Source organism: Helicoverpa armigera, chromosome 13 (genome assembly GCF_030705265.1).
Source record: "Helicoverpa armigera isolate CAAS_96S chromosome 13, ASM3070526v1, whole genome shotgun sequence".
NCBI lineage: Eukaryota > Metazoa > Arthropoda > Insecta > Lepidoptera > Noctuidae > Helicoverpa > Helicoverpa armigera.
The window spans coordinates 9,132,401-9,150,957 of record NC_087132.1 but is presented as its reverse complement, the minus strand read 5'-3'; the positions used below and the strand labels follow the sequence as shown (position 1 = coordinate 9,150,957).

General features: G+C 40.0%; 2 protein-coding genes across 4 annotated transcripts in view; one reads left to right on the top strand and one right to left on the bottom strand.

The window, feature by feature from the left end:
• The first annotated feature begins 219 nt into the window (after positions 1 to 219).
• On the top strand, positions 220 to 6,416 carry LOC110378170 (uncharacterized). Its single transcript, XM_049840673.2, has 16 exons — positions 220 to 431; positions 521 to 648; positions 738 to 786; positions 1,056 to 1,176; positions 1,365 to 1,445; positions 1,989 to 2,208; positions 2,386 to 2,421; positions 2,715 to 2,772; positions 4,130 to 4,226; positions 4,504 to 4,638; positions 4,784 to 4,954; positions 5,033 to 5,317; positions 5,395 to 5,458; positions 5,576 to 5,858; positions 5,969 to 6,123; positions 6,274 to 6,416. Exons 1-16 carry the CDS (start codon positions 301 to 303, stop codon positions 6,363 to 6,365), a joined length of 2,106 nt encoding a protein of 701 aa, XP_049696630.2. The 5' UTR covers positions 220 to 300; the 3' UTR covers positions 6,366 to 6,416.
• A 68-nt stretch (positions 6,417 to 6,484) lies between these two features.
• Jvl (javelin-like) overlaps positions 6,485 to 18,557 on the bottom strand; it is a 67,820-nt gene continuing 55,747 nt past the window's right edge. For 2 of the 3 annotated variants that reach the window (XM_049840674.2, XM_049840676.2), the window contains exons 2-6: positions 14,401 to 14,529; positions 12,188 to 12,898; positions 10,706 to 10,804; positions 9,600 to 9,944; positions 6,485 to 8,336 (exon numbers count right to left, since the gene is read on the bottom strand). In XM_049840674.2, the coding sequence (XP_049696631.2) occupies positions 7,971 to 8,336; positions 9,600 to 9,944; positions 10,706 to 10,804; positions 12,188 to 12,898; positions 14,401 to 14,529 (1,650 nt within the window). In that variant the 3' untranslated portion in view covers positions 6,485 to 7,970. The remainder of the gene's footprint in view (positions 8,337 to 9,599; positions 9,945 to 10,705; positions 10,805 to 12,187; positions 12,899 to 14,400; positions 14,530 to 18,557) is intronic. The other variant, XM_049840675.2, reaches the window with a different exon arrangement.

The following is an 18,557-nucleotide window of genomic DNA, read 5'->3' as shown; positions in this document are numbered from 1 at the left end:
TAATAAACTACTTTATTGAAAATAAAATACTACATATTATAAACAATTATTTACAACCTTTGATTAACGAGGTTAATATCCAGAGTTTACAATCATAATGAATTTAATAAATGTTTTGATGTTTCGTTAAATTTCAATTGAATTCGTTAAATCTGAACGCAACAAAAACATTTTTGAAAGTTACGCAAAAAAAAAAAACAAAGTAAAGTGGCGGGAAATTTAGCGTCTCTTCGTGCGCGTCGTGTCGTTTTTACATGCCCTGCATTTATTTTGCACAATAAGTGCTATTTCTTTAATAAAATGTTTTACCCTGTAGATTCTTTGAAACGAGGAGGCCGATTTTATTTGTGCTGGGTCGCAGATTCATGGCCATTGCGATTTGCAACTATTACTCACCGGCAACTTTGGTCTCAGGATATTCGAAAAATATGGTAAGGTGCATGCAAAAAATGAATGTATTTATGATATTCGAGTTCTTTTTTTGCCATAACAAGATGTTATTTTTCCTTTTCCCATGAAGTGACGATTTACTAGAAGTTATCACGAACGAGTCGGGTCGACCCGCCAAAAGATTCTCTCTTCGCCTGAGTTCACAACTTCTTCGTGGTTTAGTCAGACTTTATCAAAGGAAAGTTACAGTTTTGTTAGGTAAGTTACTTTCGAACTACATTATTAACAACAGTTTAAATAAATATTTCAGTATCACGAAGTGTTAAATGAATTATGTTCTGTTTTAGGTGAAATATGCATGATCAACGCCAATGTAATAAAACAGTCGAACAAAAGGTAAGTCGAACAAACGTTCATAATCAATATATATATATATATTGGTAGGTACCTATGTAGATTCTATTTTTGGGTAAAATCACCAAATGTTTAAATCTGTAAGTAAGAAAATAATGGTAGAATGGTTCTCAGGCAGTAGGCAGGGCAGACTGGGTTTCTTATTAGATTCTGATAAGAGACTTGCTTCACAAAACCTAAAATGAAGGATAAGTAAACAGTTAAGGTTAGTACATAATAAGTATTTGCAATAATATAAACTGATTTCTTAGATGGAATATCCAGGAGGTAGAGATAGTAGAACAAGTGAGGCGTCCACTTCAGCAGCTTGACATACAAGAGATTATTCAAGAACAACCTGAAAATGAACAGAGGATTGAGGAAATGATACAGGTTTTTAAATTCATTACTTATTTGTATTGTTTATTAATTGTTATTTGCCATATCAGGAAGCATGGTTATTATTTTAAGTTTAAAAGTTAATAAAATTCCCTTTTTATAATTGTGCATTGTTTGCCCAATAAGTACCTACCTTTTGTAGTTAGATCACTCTACAAACTGAAGTTTTGATTCTTTTTCAGACAAGTGGCAATGTAGTGTCACATATTGATGAAATAACTTTGAAAGAGTCAACTATACCTGAAATGATAATGCCACTAAATGTAAGTTACCTATAACTTTTTTTTTTAAATATATTCAATGTTTTTCTAATATTTATTACAAGCTTAATTTTATATAGAGTCACTATATGACATCAACTTTTGTAAGTACCTTTAGTTTTACTTGTTGAGTATAATGAGAGTATGATTTACCTACCTGCTTAAAATATTTAATTTTTTCACATTGTTTTGAACCTTAAATCATAACTATATTTCACTTGAGTTGAGTCAGCATTTAGCTAAAGGTAAATAATATTTATAGTGATTTTTACAAAAATAGATATTAAAGAAACAAACTGTTTCAATTGATTATGTAAGTAAGTTAACAAGTATTTTACTTTTTCAAAAAAAGTCGGTTGATGAGTTTAAAAAAGAGTTTAATAAACAAAGAGATTTCTTTCGATAAGTGCTTACTCAAAAGGATTATGTGTACCTACTAGGCGATCTACTTCCCGCATCACAATAATAGTGGCCTATATGTACTGTAAAGTTTTATCACAATTCAGTTTTTTTTTACCTTTAATAACTTACGCGTTTATAATACAGGACGGATTCGGCGAAGAGCATCCGGATTTAGCGCTACAAATGCTTCAGGACCGCACTATAGAGATGATGCTGGTCCAACCAGACGTGTCGACGGCACACAGCGGGTTGGACGTCGCACTCGATATCACGGACAAGTCTCACGACAAATCCCGTCTCATGGTCCACGAGCCGGCACAAATGGAGAGGATTTCAGAACATGATCTTACGTTGTTCAGAAAATGTAATAGTTTTTTTTATTGTTATATTTTTTTTAAATAAAATTGACGCTCTATGTAAAACTTTGGTACTCAACTGCTTACGGTTACTGGAAGCCGACGCCGACGTAGTTGGGAATCGGCTAGGCAGATAATTAAAAATCGTAAAAAGCCATGTTTATTATAAAACCTTTTTGTTTCAGCTACTGGAATGGAATTAATGCCTGAATTTGAGAAAGGTACTGTAAAAGGTTGTATGTTAAGTATCAATTAAAGTGTGGGTATATCTATCATATATACCCATATACATATACCTGTATACAGTACATCTATATTTACCTATATACAGTGTGTTAAAGAGACTATTTACTTGTCCTGTGTATCTCATCTCCTCACATTGGGATCTCTTATCACTACCCACAGCTCCATACTTTCATAAAAATCATCCTATCTAATCATTATCCTTTTGTTTATTTCACCAATCATCTTCCATTTTATTTTCCTTGATACTACAACCTTGGCATTCCTGCAGACATTCCTGAAATACCCGAAATCCCGCCTCCCGAATTGCCTGTTCCTGAACAAGAGAAGTTAGTGTTTTTCCATGATACCAGGTTTCCTCTTAATTCAATCTGCATAACCAATAGTCTTGAGGTAAAGGTGTCTACACACCAAAGCCGCTGATGCCGGCGGCACAGCCCGGCGGCCCAACCCGCCGGCCGTATTTTGTACAATCATGCCGCCGGGTTTCATAGAGTATTTGACAATTACTAGAACACCACATGCCGCGGCAGTCGTGCCGCCGGGCTGTGCCGCCGGGTCAGCGGCTTTGGTGTGTAGACCCCTTAACAACTTAGGGTAATAATTATAATATCGATATACTGCGGATTACATTAATCGATCCATCAGTTATTTTGCGATTGGAGATTTTTTGAGTTTTGCTTCATATAAATTATTTCTTCAGTTATTGTACAGTTATCGGCACAGATATCGAGCCATGACCTTCACCTGCGCAGAAGCGATTTACTGCCTTATTGCCTTATGTGTACGGGTGCGCAAAGCGATCCCCACTCTTCCGCCGAGAGCCCAATATCCGTGCCGGTAACTATAAACCACAGATAGACAGGATTCATTGAAGATTGCAACACTTTCACGTATTTCAAATTACACACTAAATCCTACCCTCCTATCAGAGAATTTCCTTCATACATGAAATTTTAATACTACCTGCCGTATAGATATCTACCAATGACTGTGTTTCGGATGGCACGTTAAACTGTAGGTCCCGGCTGTGTGAGAGTGTATTCTAAATTTGAATTTTGGAAAAGTGCTAAGAAACTGGTTAAAGCTAAGCGTCCACTTGTCGGTATCGTACGCAACGGACGCATCGTACAAAACGGATAAATATTTCGCAGTGCGTCCACTGTATCGGCAGCGTACGGACTACCGACGGTGAGTACCAGCATACGGATTGACGATGCCAGTTCATTCGGATTTTCATAGTGAACGCACGTGTGTACTCCTGTGAGAATGGAGGAAAGCGATGAAGAACAATTTGTCGTTGTAGCTTGTTTGTTAGCAGATGAGGAAGATTTGGAAAAAAAAATTCATTTATCATAAATTAAAACTGCATCATCAGTTTTCTGAAAATCACGTTAAAAACTTTTCAAAACGCCGACGAACTTTCTACCAGGAATTAGTCCCAAGCAAGGTTTAACCAGTTTCTTAGCATTTCTCCAAAGTTCAAATATAGAATACACTCTCACTCTCTGGATAACACTTTTGATGCTAGTAACATCCTACAGTTATTAAAACCCTTTCAAATGCATGTAAAGTCCTTAAAACCCAAGATTTCGGATAGGTGCCCGCTTTTTTTGCAAAAGAGTGTAGTTGGGAAAAAGGCTCCGAGGATGATGATGTATTCATGTTCCCTACATTATTATCTAGGCATCCGGATAAGTCTGTTGCGCCCGAGGTACCCAGTCCTACAGAAGTTGAACAGCGAGTGCCAGTGAGGCAGCCGCCTGCGGAAATTGAATTGGAGGTAAAGTTCTACTTTAGAACTTTAATGTAAACAGATATGATTTGAGTTTTAAATCACTCCTATTAAACATCTTACAAGCGTAACAGATAATTTGAATAACGCTCAATTTACACCGCCAAAAATTAATACTACAAAAGATTCTATAGCTTTTTTCTGGCTCTTATCTAAAAGTTCTTACATAAAGTTCATTATGCATTGTTTTAAAATGGTAGTTTTGGATTAATTCGCTCCCGTTTTCTTATTTCATATTTCCTAAAAGTTAACTCGTTTGGTACAGGAACTGGAAGAACTTGAGCCACAACCAAAAAGGCGTAGGCTCAGAAATAGACTAATCATCGATAAAACGATCAAGATCAGCACGAATCAATTTCGCGCTAGGATTGAAAATCAGTTCGTAGAATTACGTTGCGAGGTATGTAACCAGTAGTAGGTAATCAGTTTGAAAAAAGAACTATTCGAAGTACCTACCTATGACAGAATTAGAATGCATGATTTTCTTTTTTAAAATATTGCTTTGTAGAAGTTCATTGTTAATGTACCCGCATTTCATTCATTAGGATAGCTCAGACGACATCATTTTCATACGAGTTTCTCCAGAGACGTATTTTCGGCGTCCATGCCACGGCGGTGAAAGGATTCACAATAACTTGGGATTTACTATATCACGACTGTTCTCGAGGAATCTTGGCGTTATTTCTGCACCACCCTTAGAGGATAGAGAAATGGAGGTAAGTAAATAGTTTACTATTGAAATGAATTCTCCATATATTTCCATGTATTCTAATCACACAAAACTATTTCGCTAGCAATCTACAGAGGCTATCAGGCGTCAGTCCCATCGTACTTTCCAAAGATCTATGCTTGAGAGAATTGATGAAGTGGCAGAAGTGCCTATTGTGCAAGACAGGCCAGAGATGCAACTGGAAGTACCAGTCCCAGACGTGAATGTTACGAATGAAATGTTAAACGTGTCCGAACCGCCCCGCGTCAGTGCTCTCGTAGAGCTGGATATTGAAGATATACCCACTCAGAAAATAATGACTTTGTCACAAGCACGCAAGCGGACAGCAGAACATGAAATTACTGAAACGGTAAGTGATACCTACATATTTGTCTTTACGTAAAAAAAATGTTTTTATCATACGTTAAACGTTAACATTTTTTTCAGCCGAAAAGACTGCGTTCAGTGGGTTATCGCTCAAGTCAGCAGGCGAAAGAGATTGTACAAACGGGTAAATATTCTTTTATTATTTCGAATCGATCATCAGAACTATTTTCTTAAAATTTAGTAGTTCACCTAGAGAATAATCTATTTTACGTTTGCTAATTATGACACACTTTTCTTACAGATAAAGACGCCGATAAGGAAAATATACCAGCAAACATACAACCGCCGCCGCAAGATGAAGAGTTGATACTTTCTGCTAAGTTACACCAAGCTGGTTTAGCCGATATACAACAGCCTTTAGTTCCCGAGGTGGAAGTACACTCACAAACTCAGCGGGCCGCCACCACGTCTCGCGGCAGGCGAACTGGGAGCGAAAGTTCTGAAACTCCATTAGGCAGTCTGGATAGAACGAAAGTTTCCCTTGGAGATTCTGAACATACCACTGATTCTAGGAGATTTATACGGTATGGTGCTTCCGTGTTACATCATTATGATGTTACTTATAAAATAATGTATTGATATTTCATAAAAAATACATTTTCTCGACAAAATCATGCCATGTATTTTGTTACAGGGATCAGTGGGGCACTGAAGGCACTATGCTGAAAGTCATGAAACACATACAAATCGGTCTACAGCCAGTGACTGTGGCAAGTCTTCTTGCTAAAGGACCAGTCATTTCTGGGTACAAAGGCGTAATAGCCGCTCGGTGCTTCACTTCTCTACTTAGTAAGACTTTTTGCTCTACATTATAAGTGTTACTTAATTGTAAGGCCCTTTTCAGAAGCATTATTGCTCCATTCCATTATATGCGTTACTACATACATTGCTAAACTATAGATGCTACATGTAGTTTTAAGTTATTCATATTTTTTTCAGAGTTGAAGCAGCATGGCTTTATCAATGTGAAGAAAAATCCTGATTCACTGGAAATAATAGATATTACTCCAGGACCAAAGATAACTGAATAACTAGTTCTTAAATAACTTGAAGTTGTAGTTGTTGATTAATATTATTACTTTTTGTAGTTGATGTTTCGTTAAGTTTACTGATTTGATAATTTCGTAGGTTCTTTAAATAAAAGAATGCATTGATATGAACAATTTTATTTACGATCTGTATATAATGATATGATTTCTGTACACTTTACATAATAAGTCATCAACTAGATTCAAGCTAACTAGATAGATTTATGAGTATCTTAATAATAGGTAGGTAATGGCTTAATAATTTACAAATTCTAATAGTATAATCGAATGCTGTACAATTAACAGTCGACATAATAACTAATCTAGACATTTATTCTTAATTACATAAAATACAGCCATTTACATTATAGAATTGGTATATTATTATAAGTTTAAATCTTTAAGAGCTTAATTGGTAGTACATTATTATACATTATTCTTAAAACAGAGAAGGAATTACCAAATAACGGTCATTTGAATGGAGATTTCCTACATTGGTAAAGCATTTCTAATTTTTTATTTATACAAAATCAGTCTCCTACTATTTGTTAAGTCCGCCGTTATGAAATGTACACTAGTAAAAGGAATTAACATCGTAATCTTATAACTCAAAGGCAGTCACGCGTTGTCTCATAGGACGTACACCACTGGACGATTGGAATATGTTTAACAACAATAGTATGTCTAGAACCGCAACACACGTTAACTAAGCACTATATTTTATTACTTCTGATTTCATCGATTACATCAGAAACAAGTTCAAGCACACTTCAGTGTTTCACAGCCTTGCTAACAGTCGTTCCAAGCTCTCACTCAATTTACATTAAATAATTACAGTCTGTCCTTACAGGTTTAGGAATGAAAATACTTATGTTAAAGTAGCTACCATTATTTGTAGATTTCATCAATTCATGTAATACTTTCAAGACAAATGGAACAAATTATAATAAATTCTTATATAATCAACCCATTTAAGATTTCTAGTGAGTACATATTTATATTTATCATTTCATGAATCCAAACATTGTCTTTTCGGCTCAGTAACAGTAAAGACGGAAGCCATTAATAAAATTATATAAGTATTAATAGTATGGAAAATTTATTCTAATTTTAATGATGTAGGTATAACACTTACATATTAGATTTAAAACGGGTTTTTGTAAAATGAAGAAAATAAATAAACTCATTGCCCATCGAGGGGTCGTGTAATACGAACAGATGATTCAAAAAAGTTAACATTCAAAACGGTGACATATTTATCACAGATCACTCGAGACATGACCACCCTTGAAGAATGGAATGATTGCGACCGCACATGAGAGTGCAAGCAGAGCAGAGGGCTTAGTGTGAGTTTCACTAGTTAACGTTATCGATACGTAATCATCACTCAGTAGAATAGATTTGTATGTACATCATGTGATTTGATCCATTTTGTCGGATTATAACGATCACTATTTCGTGAGTGACTGCGTTTATAAAACGACTAAGCTAATGACAGCTTGAATGAAACAAACGTTTTCAAAAGTAAATGCTACATGATTAATTGGTGTGACGATGCGTATCGGTAACGTTTAACTTGTGGAGTAGCACTACGCCCTCTGAGGTGGCTCAGGGCTGCAGCGAGTCGCTGTCGTAGTCTGCGTCGTGGGGCGGGCGCTCGCCGTAGTGCATGCTTTCGAAGTACTGCTGCGGCTTACCGTTCCAGAGGTGGTGGTCCTGCGGCGCGTAGAGCAGCGAGCGCTGCAGCTCGGAGGCGAGGTCGGGGTGCGGGTGCGGGGCGGCGGGCGGCGGGTAGTCGGGCAGGCGCGGCGGGCAGTCGGGCAGGCGCGGCGGGTAGGCGGGCACGTGCGGCGGGTAGGCGGGCAGGTGCGCCGGCAGCGGGCGCGCGCGCGGGAACAGCGGCGCGAGGCGGTCGGTGCGCGCGACGTACTCGGCGGCCAGCGCGGCCGAGCGCCACTCGGGCTCGTCGTCTCTCTGTCGACATGCCCAACCCGTGTTACGTACACCGTGAGGTGTACCGCGACCGCTACGAGTGACCGCATCCGCGAAGTGCCCGCGACCCATCACTAGCCATCCCCTCAGCGAAAACGACAAACTAATTCATTTTTTGTTTCTATTTAATATTTTATCATTGTTGAATTCGAAAATGAAAAACGGCTCGTAAGGATGGCTAGTGGCATCTTTGTGAAACGAATTCAAGTACAAACGTTTAGCAGTTTGTGATCTATTGCTACGACTCCACCGTGTCAATTAAACATGAACTACCGGATATTATTGTATGAGTTTATCTGTGCATAACTTATTATTCTATTAGTTACCAAACCAATTACCAAGAGTTATAAAGGCTTTGTGAGAGCTTTCGGTATTTGCCTTGTGATTAGCCAATTGTTTGTGCCATTATGCCACTATGTCAATACAAACATATAAATAAAAAATACAAAATCATAAATAACAAAATTAATACACAAAACTAACATATAATGTGTCGTACAGTGAGTAGTGGCTAAAAATAATGATACAATTTATAAAAATGTATTTATCTTGCACTTACCATACCAGTCTTCAGAGTCCAGAAGTTATCACAAAAAAGTTAAAATGTGCACTGAATAAATATAACACTCGAAAATGTATGTTTAATAATGGTTTTTATATAAGTTAAGGTTTATAGTTTGATATTGTTGGTATGTAAAATCCCACGCCAATGAAAGGTGTCGCACGAAGGAATGGTGAGTCAATGCTTAAAATTACGATGAAAACAATAAATACTCACTGAGTTCTGAGTACGACATCTTTTACAAACAAAATGTGTCAATTCATATATTATAACAATAATGTGGGCTGGTGACATGAAAATCCATTCAAATACTGATCCATGATAATTTAAAAATAAAAACAGTCACAGAGCTAATTAAAATTTGAAGCAATAAGAAAACATCCATTTCAGTACTGAAGAAGAGATGTTGACGCCACCCGAACCGTCGTAGTTAGTGACGAGGACACACAATCGTTAGCACATGCTCGCCTACACTACGGACCGACTCGCTCTACGTAAAACTAAATCAAAACTAGAAAGTAACCGAAGCGAAACGAAACCGCGGGGAAACAAAACTTACGATCGACATAATGGCATGCGAGACGCGGCAACACGAGCCGTCAGTCCGCCGAGCGCGGGCACTCACGTTACGAGCCGGAATCTTTAAAGAACCACGCCACGTTCCAGAACGAGCGAGCTCGCACCTTCGGGTCCGGCGCGGCCGGCGAGCGTCGCGGCGCCGCCCGCGGCCCCGAGCGGCCCGACGCCGCCGAGCGGCCCGACCGGACCGAGTGTGCCGACGGCGGCCGCGCCGGCCCGCGCGTGTGCAGCGGGATGCGGCTCGGCCGGCGTCGCGGCGTGTCGGCCAGGCGCGAGTCGTCGTCCGGCATGCACAGCGGCTCCATGTCGCGCATGCTGGAGTGCGCGTGCGCGGGCGACGCCGAGCGCGTGCCGGCGGAGCGCGTGTCGGCCTCGCGCGGGCTGTGCGCGCGCTCCAGCTGCCGCACGCGGGCGCGCGCACCCTCTAGCTCGATACTCTTTTCCTCCAACTGTGAACAAAGGTCGTCATAAATTAGCAAAGTCAGTGAATTGGATTTAGGTCGCAGGAATCAGAAGAATATGTATCGCTCTGTAGGGGGGAGGTGTAGAATCTATCTGAAAGCAAATCATTAATATTATGCAACAACAACAATGTTGCCCAAACCACCGACATCGGAGGCACCACAGCACTATTCAGGACGAACAGCATTGATAACTAACAGTGGAAATAGTGAAGGAAAGTTACGATTTTTGACTTACGTCATTTGCTTTGTGCGTCTGGGCAATCAGTAAACCATGCAAAAAAAGTCGGGTAAACCCGACGATTTTGCCATGATTGTGCAAAATTCGTTTAACATTTAAGGAAAACAACTAGGTAATTCGTAATCACGAGACTCGTTTCTGAGTAGACAACAGAATCAGAACTTGATAAACTTGAAGATTCCGTTTGCCATGAAGTTAACGATAAGGAAACATTGCTTAATGTTGTATTACGTACTACCTACGTGAATAGAAAATGTTATTATTTGCATATTTTCTATTCATACACAACATGCATTCATGCTTAGCTGCACCTTTAGGTACCAACTTCTGTACTACCTACTTATTTTCAAGCATAAAAGTTTACGATCTCTATTCGTGCCACTGCGTTCTCACTGAATAACAGATTAAATATTCGCAAATAAAAAGAGCAAAATATTTTACAAAATATAACAACAACTCTAGCACCGTTGGGTGATAGCTTAAAATTGTACGAAAAACGGGTACTCACTCTGAATTTGAGGTCTTCGTTGAAATCTTGCGCACGCTCCAATCTTTCCAACAACAGCGAGCGCTGCGCGGCCGCGCGTCTCAGGCGTTCGCTCAATACCTGAAATGCACATTATACACTAATAAGTACCAATACAATAAATAATGCGCCGAACACAATGGAAAACCTTGAGTTCATTCCCCAAAACAATGAAATAGTGTCAAGTCATCGAACAAAGCTTAGCATTGTTATCATTATTGGTGCACAGATCGATATCAAAGGCAATTTATCCATTAGCGTTTGATTATACACTTTTATATGATAATGAAGATTTTATTTTATATGAAAAAAAAATAATATTCATGATGAATTTCTTAAAACTAATTCGCGATTAACGATAGACAAACTTTTATATCGCAAATTGACTTCATAATGAAACTTGGACTTGACTTGAAAAGGCTCAACTAAAGCAATCAATATTTTGCCAGCAAAAATCTTTGCAGTGTTGACTAACGATATCATAAATGCAATGATTGTCTATAAAATATATTATGTACATAATTTAGTTCTATACGTATCAATTGATATGTTTAAATTAAATAAATCTTAATGAAGCAATGAAATTAGCCTTCAGAATTACCAATTACTCACTATTGATTTATTTACATGTAAATGAGTGATAATGAATGACTTCCTTCTAGTGAAGGTGACATTAAAATAAACATACTCCATAAAGAAATAGCAAATCATAAAAAGGAAACGCACTAGTCAGCGGTTCAATTGCTATCAATCATTTAGAATAGGCCAAGGATTATGACGCATGCTTCTCTATAGGGTATGGCGATTTGACGCGTTTTGCGATAGGCTCAGCGAGTGATGGGTGAAGCGAATGTATATGGACGTAACACATTGTGACGGTAATGACCACTAAACACATAGAAGTCCACGACACATAAATACTTAATCTAAAAAGGGAGTGTGGAGTCTAACTACGGCGGATCAGCACGATTTCGGACACACTCCATTAGCTCCACAGATCTGCGTAATTCTGCCGAAATCTCAGAGATTACGTCACAGCACCAGCTCGTTAGTGCAACGACAATTTTGAAGAACGACTGGCACGTATTTTGTTACCTCACTCGTTCTGCAATTAACAGCCTTAACTGTTTTTTATCTTTTTTGTTAATGCAACACAAGTTTCTAACGACCCAAAAGGCGAGAAACTTCCTAAATAGAATTCTTACCGCAATCATATCCACGCACGTCTGAGAAGATCAAATCAGAAAACTAAATACATAATATGATTGACAATAAAATTAGTGACAATAGTCTCAGGCTAATGCAGGTAGATAAGTAACCTACGCAAAACTTGATGAGATCCAATCATTCCTCACAATTCGTTTCAGTCACTCGTCTCTTTAATTAATTTTACTTGTCCACATTAGTTCCAAGATTGTTATTGTAAAGACGAATTACCTAAATTTAAAAAGAATTACAGCATACCTGATTTTGAACGGTAGACGTGAGCAACTGCCTCTGAAGTTCGACAGGATTGCTCTCGAGGAGAATCGCCGCGAACTTCTTGGAGTCAGGCGTGGCGACGCGCGGCGGGCGCGAGGGCGTCTCCAGCGCCGAGTCCAGGCGGCCCAGCGGCGTGGCGGGCGCGGGCGCGGGCGGGCTGGCCGCCGCCGCCGCCTCCAGCTGCGCCGCTCGCAGCAGCAGCGCGTCCCGCTCGGCGCGCAGGCGGCCCGTGTCGGCGCAGTCGGCGCACGCGGTGTCATTGAGCGCTCGAGCAAACGACTCCTCCACGGTTTCGGCGGGTTGTCGCTCGTCGAGTTCCCCGCGCAGCTGTTCTGCTTCGTCTCGTAGCCGCATTCCTTTTCTCTGGATGACATCGAGCAACGCCCACAGCTCGTCTTCGAGTGGGCGAGATCGTGTGGCGGAGGCAGAGGCGGAGGCCGAGGACGAGTGCGCGTCTTTGCCGCAGGAGGTCTCGGTGCTGAAACCGGAGTCCTGCACGGAGGGCTGCGGCTTGGCGCGGGTGGCGTCGCCGGCGCCGGCCGCCAGCTTGCGGCGCACGCGCACCCCCGGCTCCCAGTCGCGACGTGTGCCACTCGCAGGCGTCGAAGGCGCCATTTTGGAGCGCAGGTTTGGGAATGTCTCGATGACGAGGTCGCGAAACTCAAGTAAAGCACCGACTTCATTCTGGAGTTCCTAATAAATAGGAAAAAATCATGAATAATATACCGATTACTGACAAACTGCCACTATATTTGGGCACGCTTTTAACTGTTATTCTGATGTAAGGTCAGCCCCGGATCTTCAATTTTTATTAGGCGGGGCAAAATCTGAAAAATGCCGCCCCGCCTACCTACTTATGTTTATTTTCACCTTTATCATCCATATAATATATCAATATGTAGGCAGGCAGGGCCGTCTCCAGCTCATGTAGCGCCTGGTTGCAATCATCACCCAAGCGCCAACTATGTATTGAAGTACTTACAGTAGTTACAAGGAATATAAATAAGAACGTTCGAATGAAGTGCACTTTTTTGGTAGGTAAAAGACTTTAAAAAATGTGTCCAATTCATTGTAGGCTCAAACTGTTGGCCAGGTTTAAGTTATGAAAGTCGAGACAGATCAATGCAATTGAAAAAAGTAGCGCGAACGAAGCGAGCGCGCAAATTTTTCAATTTTGGGACACAAAAAGTTAATAAGTTTTAAAAAGCGCTGTAAAGTAACAAGCAGTCGGAAGCGCAAACTTTTGAGGACTCCATAAAAAAATGTTTTCATTTACATTTACATTTGACTTATAAAAGGTAAGACAGCGTGGACTTGACTTATGAAGTTATTAAGGCAATGTATGTATAATATTTCGCGAGCGAAGCGAGCGCGAAATTTTTTGAGCCTACGACACAAAATTATCTGATCAAGTACACTGTAAAGCGAACTTTTTAAATTATTTGTTTGAAGACTCACAAATTAAACTGGGAATTATGTACAAATTGAAAACGTGATTAGAGACCGAATCAATAACTGACGACCGAGTCAATAAAAATAATAAGCAATCAGAAAAAATGCCATTTAACCGAGAATTTTTTCACTTAGTTGGAGAATGTTAAAAGTAAAAAATAATCAAAATGATCAATCAAACAAAGCGAAGACTTTTTTAAGAACTTTGCTTGTCAGTATCGTGATACAATGTGGAACTTCCTTATCAAACGGGTGTAATTTTTGATGATTGTGAATTTCGATAAAATTACACCGAGGTCGAGGCGCCCGGGTTATTCGCACACCTTGCACCACAGGTTAAGATGGCGCTGTAGGTAACTATTACAGTAATCTGTAATGTAGGATTTAAAATAAAAATAAATATGCGATATTCCTGGCTCATAGATGATCGCAAATAATTTTTAATCAATTTTAGTCTGCTAAAACTTCGCCCCGTGAATAATAAAAGTTCGTGCAGTCATGCAGCTTGTCTCACTCCGCGCTCAGGGTCGGTCAAGTTGATATGGCCATGAAATTGCTGTACTTGTGCTGGTACTTGGTCTGTGAAGTGTGAATTTGGCAGCCACCTGATTTTGCCGCCCCCTGAATTTGCCGCCCGGGGCACAGGCCCCGGCTTGCCCCCCCCTAGATCCGGGGCTGTGTAAGGTATTATGATGTAGAAGAAAACGGTAAAAGTTATATTATTATACTAAAGAAATACTAACCTGTAAAGCGACGAGGGACTTAGCCTGCTCCGAGATGAGGTAGTGGAAGGGTCCGGGCGGCGAGCGCAGTTGCAGGCACTCCATGCCCGAACCACCTGAGCCGCCGCTGGCGCTGTCTGCACCGCCCGTCTGGAAACAACCACATTCTAATTAATATTATTGCTCAAGTTTAATTGTATGACAGCTGGTGCCTTGTGAGTAGGTACCTCAGCATTGTCCGATTACGTAGCTAGTGACCACGTGATAGCAAAACACTCAATACGTGAAATCCTTGCCTGTGTATTTTACCTTTGGCCACCTAAAACGAACATGACACACAATACTGTAGCAATTTAGTAAATCACCAGTCATTAGCGGAGGTTTTTTTTAAAGGAACACAAATAATGTCGCCGTGCGCCCCAGCGTAAAATTGCGTTGCGGTCGAGTGCGTCCCGGACACAACGTCCACAATTCACGACTCTCTTCCTTCGCGACCATTGTGTGCCGTTGCATTATAAAAACCCTATTGCCTAATCTGTTTGAATAGATCTTACTTCCAACCGAATGTAGAACCTTTACGTCTTGTTTCGAATCTTGATAAAATAATCCATTTTGCAATAACACTGTTATGTTACGTCCAAAACTTCTTTAAATACTCGAAGCAAGATTTTTGTATTATCTTCAAATTGATTAAGTTAGGGTTTTCCCAGGTTTCTCGGATTGGTTATATTTAGCAGTGAGTAAGAGACCTAATGATTTTGGCTTTGACTTCGTTTTATACTGCGCTTTTACCATCAATTAGGTACTGCTGCACAGCATTCGTTTATCTAATGGGAAATAAGTAGTACTCGTAGTTATAAGTAATCTAATGTTTCATAACTTGATAAATGCTTTACGATGCTACTCTGGTAATCGGTATTGCCGCTTTCAAACGTAAATTGGAAACTTGGCTATCATTAATGCCACGATTAAGCTATCAGCGAGTTGACTCTCATTGACTTCTAGTCATTACAGTAAGGCTATGTGGGTTAATTGATGGAATTTTCACTAAAGCTAAACCACTTTCTGGCAGACAATCCCCAATACGTCAACCCTTATCCAAATCCTGGTATTTATTCATTCGCCTGATGTAGGGAGAGTTAAGCAACAGATTTGTATAGGAGAAAGGACCCTCCCCGTTATATTATGATCTGTATGGCAAAGTTTCAACCAACACCGGTTTTAACACAGCTTAGCTGTTAATAACTTAGTAACCTTTATCAGTTTGATAAGAGTGCTTATACTACATACCAGAGAGAATGTCGATGTCGTTCCCAAAGTGCTGATAATGCAGCAGTGTTGAATTTCAACATTATATTGCTACATACCATTGTTATCGTACGAAATGCTATTTTATTTATCTTACTTTAGATAAATATTATGTATCGGTAGACAGTCTGGCGAATATTTCTGTGACTTAAAAAGGATACCATTGTGAGGTGGATAGTGTCCAAGTCACACATGTCCTGATAACTTGTTATTATAATTCTGCAGTCCTCAAATACGGACGAGCTTTTTGTGAAATAACTTTATTTTAAGAAATACTTCGACATTAAGGCAAAACTCAACATCACGAATTTAGGACATTACCAAAAGCCAGTGGCCAAATACACGCATCTATATACTACCAGTTATTTGACTATCAGTGGAAGTCTAGTCTAGCTGTGAATAAGTGTTTCCATGTGGCAAAATGTCACCCGGAAACATTGGTTAACGCTCTCTTGTATCCAAGCGTTCAGTCTTATAAGTTTAGTCATTTATGATAACTGAATGACGCACTCATCTTCATCTGAAAACCAGAAGTGAACAGCTGGGAAGACTGATGAGTCATCATTGTGAGTCGAATAATAAATTATTCAATATGATATTTAGAACTCTGAACCAGTATTCTGCTAAGTTCTTAGAATTATAGATCGCAATAAGTATGCAAAAGAGCGTTCATAAGTTTTAGAAACGTACCTAAATTATTTTGCCTTAAGTACTCTGACGTCAGATACGGCTGGTATGCCTACCTACGTTGGATACCTACAGCTTCAACTTGGAAGGTGATCGAACTACAAGAATTTTGCCGCTGTCATTTAGGTAGGGTGTGACTTTTGCTGGATAACAATACCCAAGTGTCTGGCACCAAATTTGGAAAATATCAGTCCGTTCTCTTTGAATTCGCAATGAGCTGCAATACTAGCTGGACTCTAGGAAAGGAAAGTTACCCGGATTGTGCAGAATCGTTTCCGCTATACCTACGTATTAGTTTACGGTTTTGAATAATTCTTAGTCAATTAACGAAAACTAGTTATGCTATCTACAATGGCAGGGTACGGTGTCGAGAAAGCGCGCTGTGGCGGTAATGGCCGGCCTGCGGACTTGACAAACGACCGCAACAATCGAGGGACTTTTCATTCAATGACACTACGTTTTGGCGGTTTGTTAGTTTCACTTTCTTTAAGATTGCGTCAGATCAAGGCCGTGTCTGCATGTACAGCTGTGTTATTATAATGGCAATTCACTAATGTGTTATGACATTAAGCTGGTCGTCATGATTAGATGTTAGTGCCGGATCTGTCGATTGTTTATTTTCACCCGGCTCGACGTAACAATATGCAAATTATGGACGCGTGCAAATGTACATAACATAATGACACTTTCATAAATGCGAGTAATGATGAGTATTTAGATTACATACAGTGTTGGATGTCTAAATGTTTATACAATCACGACGGCAATGCAGCTCGAGGCAGTGGAAGATTTCTCCATCTTCAATATCATAAAATGAATGTCTTAAAATCTACAATATACTAAAAACAAACCCGTTTTTTTTAATGCGTCATTGTTGTTTAAACTACATAGAGGTATTTTAACAAAAAATATGATTAATCACGTAGATTCGAGATTGAGGACATGCAAAAAATCTTAAAAGGTTGAAAACCTGCATGAGGTGATATAAGCAGTGTCTTTCAATCTAAACAGACGTGTTGAAATCAAGACGAAACAGTCGTGCCATTTAACCTCCCAAATCCATCAACTGTCCCAGTAGGCTGTAGGCAGCTAATGATTGACAGAATAGAGGTCCGCCATTACGCAAATGGTCAAGTGTAAGAAACGTTTTGCTAGATTTGTCAACAAATCTTTGCTGACGAGATAAGTATTCTAAAACTGTTGCATTGTCATTGCCTTAAACAATGTTATTGTAGTTAACTAGATAATGATTAATTTTGCAATCTAGGTGCCATACAAGGACAAACGACTGCAGTCTGTGGAAATACTGCGAGAAGTTTGCCTGATATTGTTCATGTATAATTGGACAAAGGTTGGTATTTTTGTATTTATTGGCATCAGGAAAACATTGCAGTGTGAGGTACGCTTCGCTACACCACCCACAACATGAGAAGAACGACCGCTCGCGCCGAACGCGTTATATTTACGTATGTGCTATCTCGCTCCCGCGCGCATCTGTCTCGTTTCTTTTTGGTACTCACAGAGTCTTATCAGAGCGTTCTTATTGGACAATCGCGCGACGCTCTCGCCTGAGCGTTAGCACTACTTCGGCCCCTGTTATTTTAGACTTAAGCTCGTTTTGTATTTACATTTAATATACTTTATACTTTACACCATCATCGCTGTTTCATTTCAACATTACCTGCATTGCTGCTACATTTTGGTGACCCCGAGAGAAAAATGATGGAACACAAGCAAGAAGTTAGCGAGCCTACAGACCTCGCTGTCATCTCCGTGCAGTCGCGTCTCCTTCCCTTCTGGCGTGAATATCCTCGCATGTGGTTCATCCAATTTGAAGCCGTCGTCGAGCCACAGAAGACCAGTGACGAGAACAAATATCGTTACGTCCTGGGCCAACTACAACCGACCGATCTTCAACATGTCACAGACATCGTGATCAAGCCGCCAGAAACTAAGAAGTACGAGGCCATCAAACAACGTCTTCTCTCCGTGTACGAGCAGTCCGAGGTGAAAAATTTCAAGAACCTCATTAGCGGATTGGAGCTTGGCAACCAAAAACCGTCTCAGTTGCTACGACGTATGCGTGAACTCGGCGGCAACATGATCACCGAAGATGGAATCAAGATTGAGTGGATGAACCACCTTCCGGCTCAAATGCGAGTTGTGCTGTCTGTGAACACAGA

What these genes read in the sequence shown, in the direction of transcription:
- LOC110378170 (XM_049840673.2), top strand. Translation starts at nt 301, where the DNA reads ATGTTTTACCCTGTAGATTCTTTGAAACGAGGAGGCCGATTTTATTTG. An exon ending in CCTGTTCCTGAACAAGAGAA is followed by an intron (nt 2,773 to 4,129) that starts GTTAGTGTTTTT and finishes ATTATTATCTAG; the next exon opens with GCATCCGGATAAGTCTGTTG. An exon ending in CTGCGGAAATTGAATTGGAG is followed by an intron (nt 4,227 to 4,503) that starts GTAAAGTTCTAC and finishes CGTTTGGTACAG; the next exon opens with GAACTGGAAGAACTTGAGCC.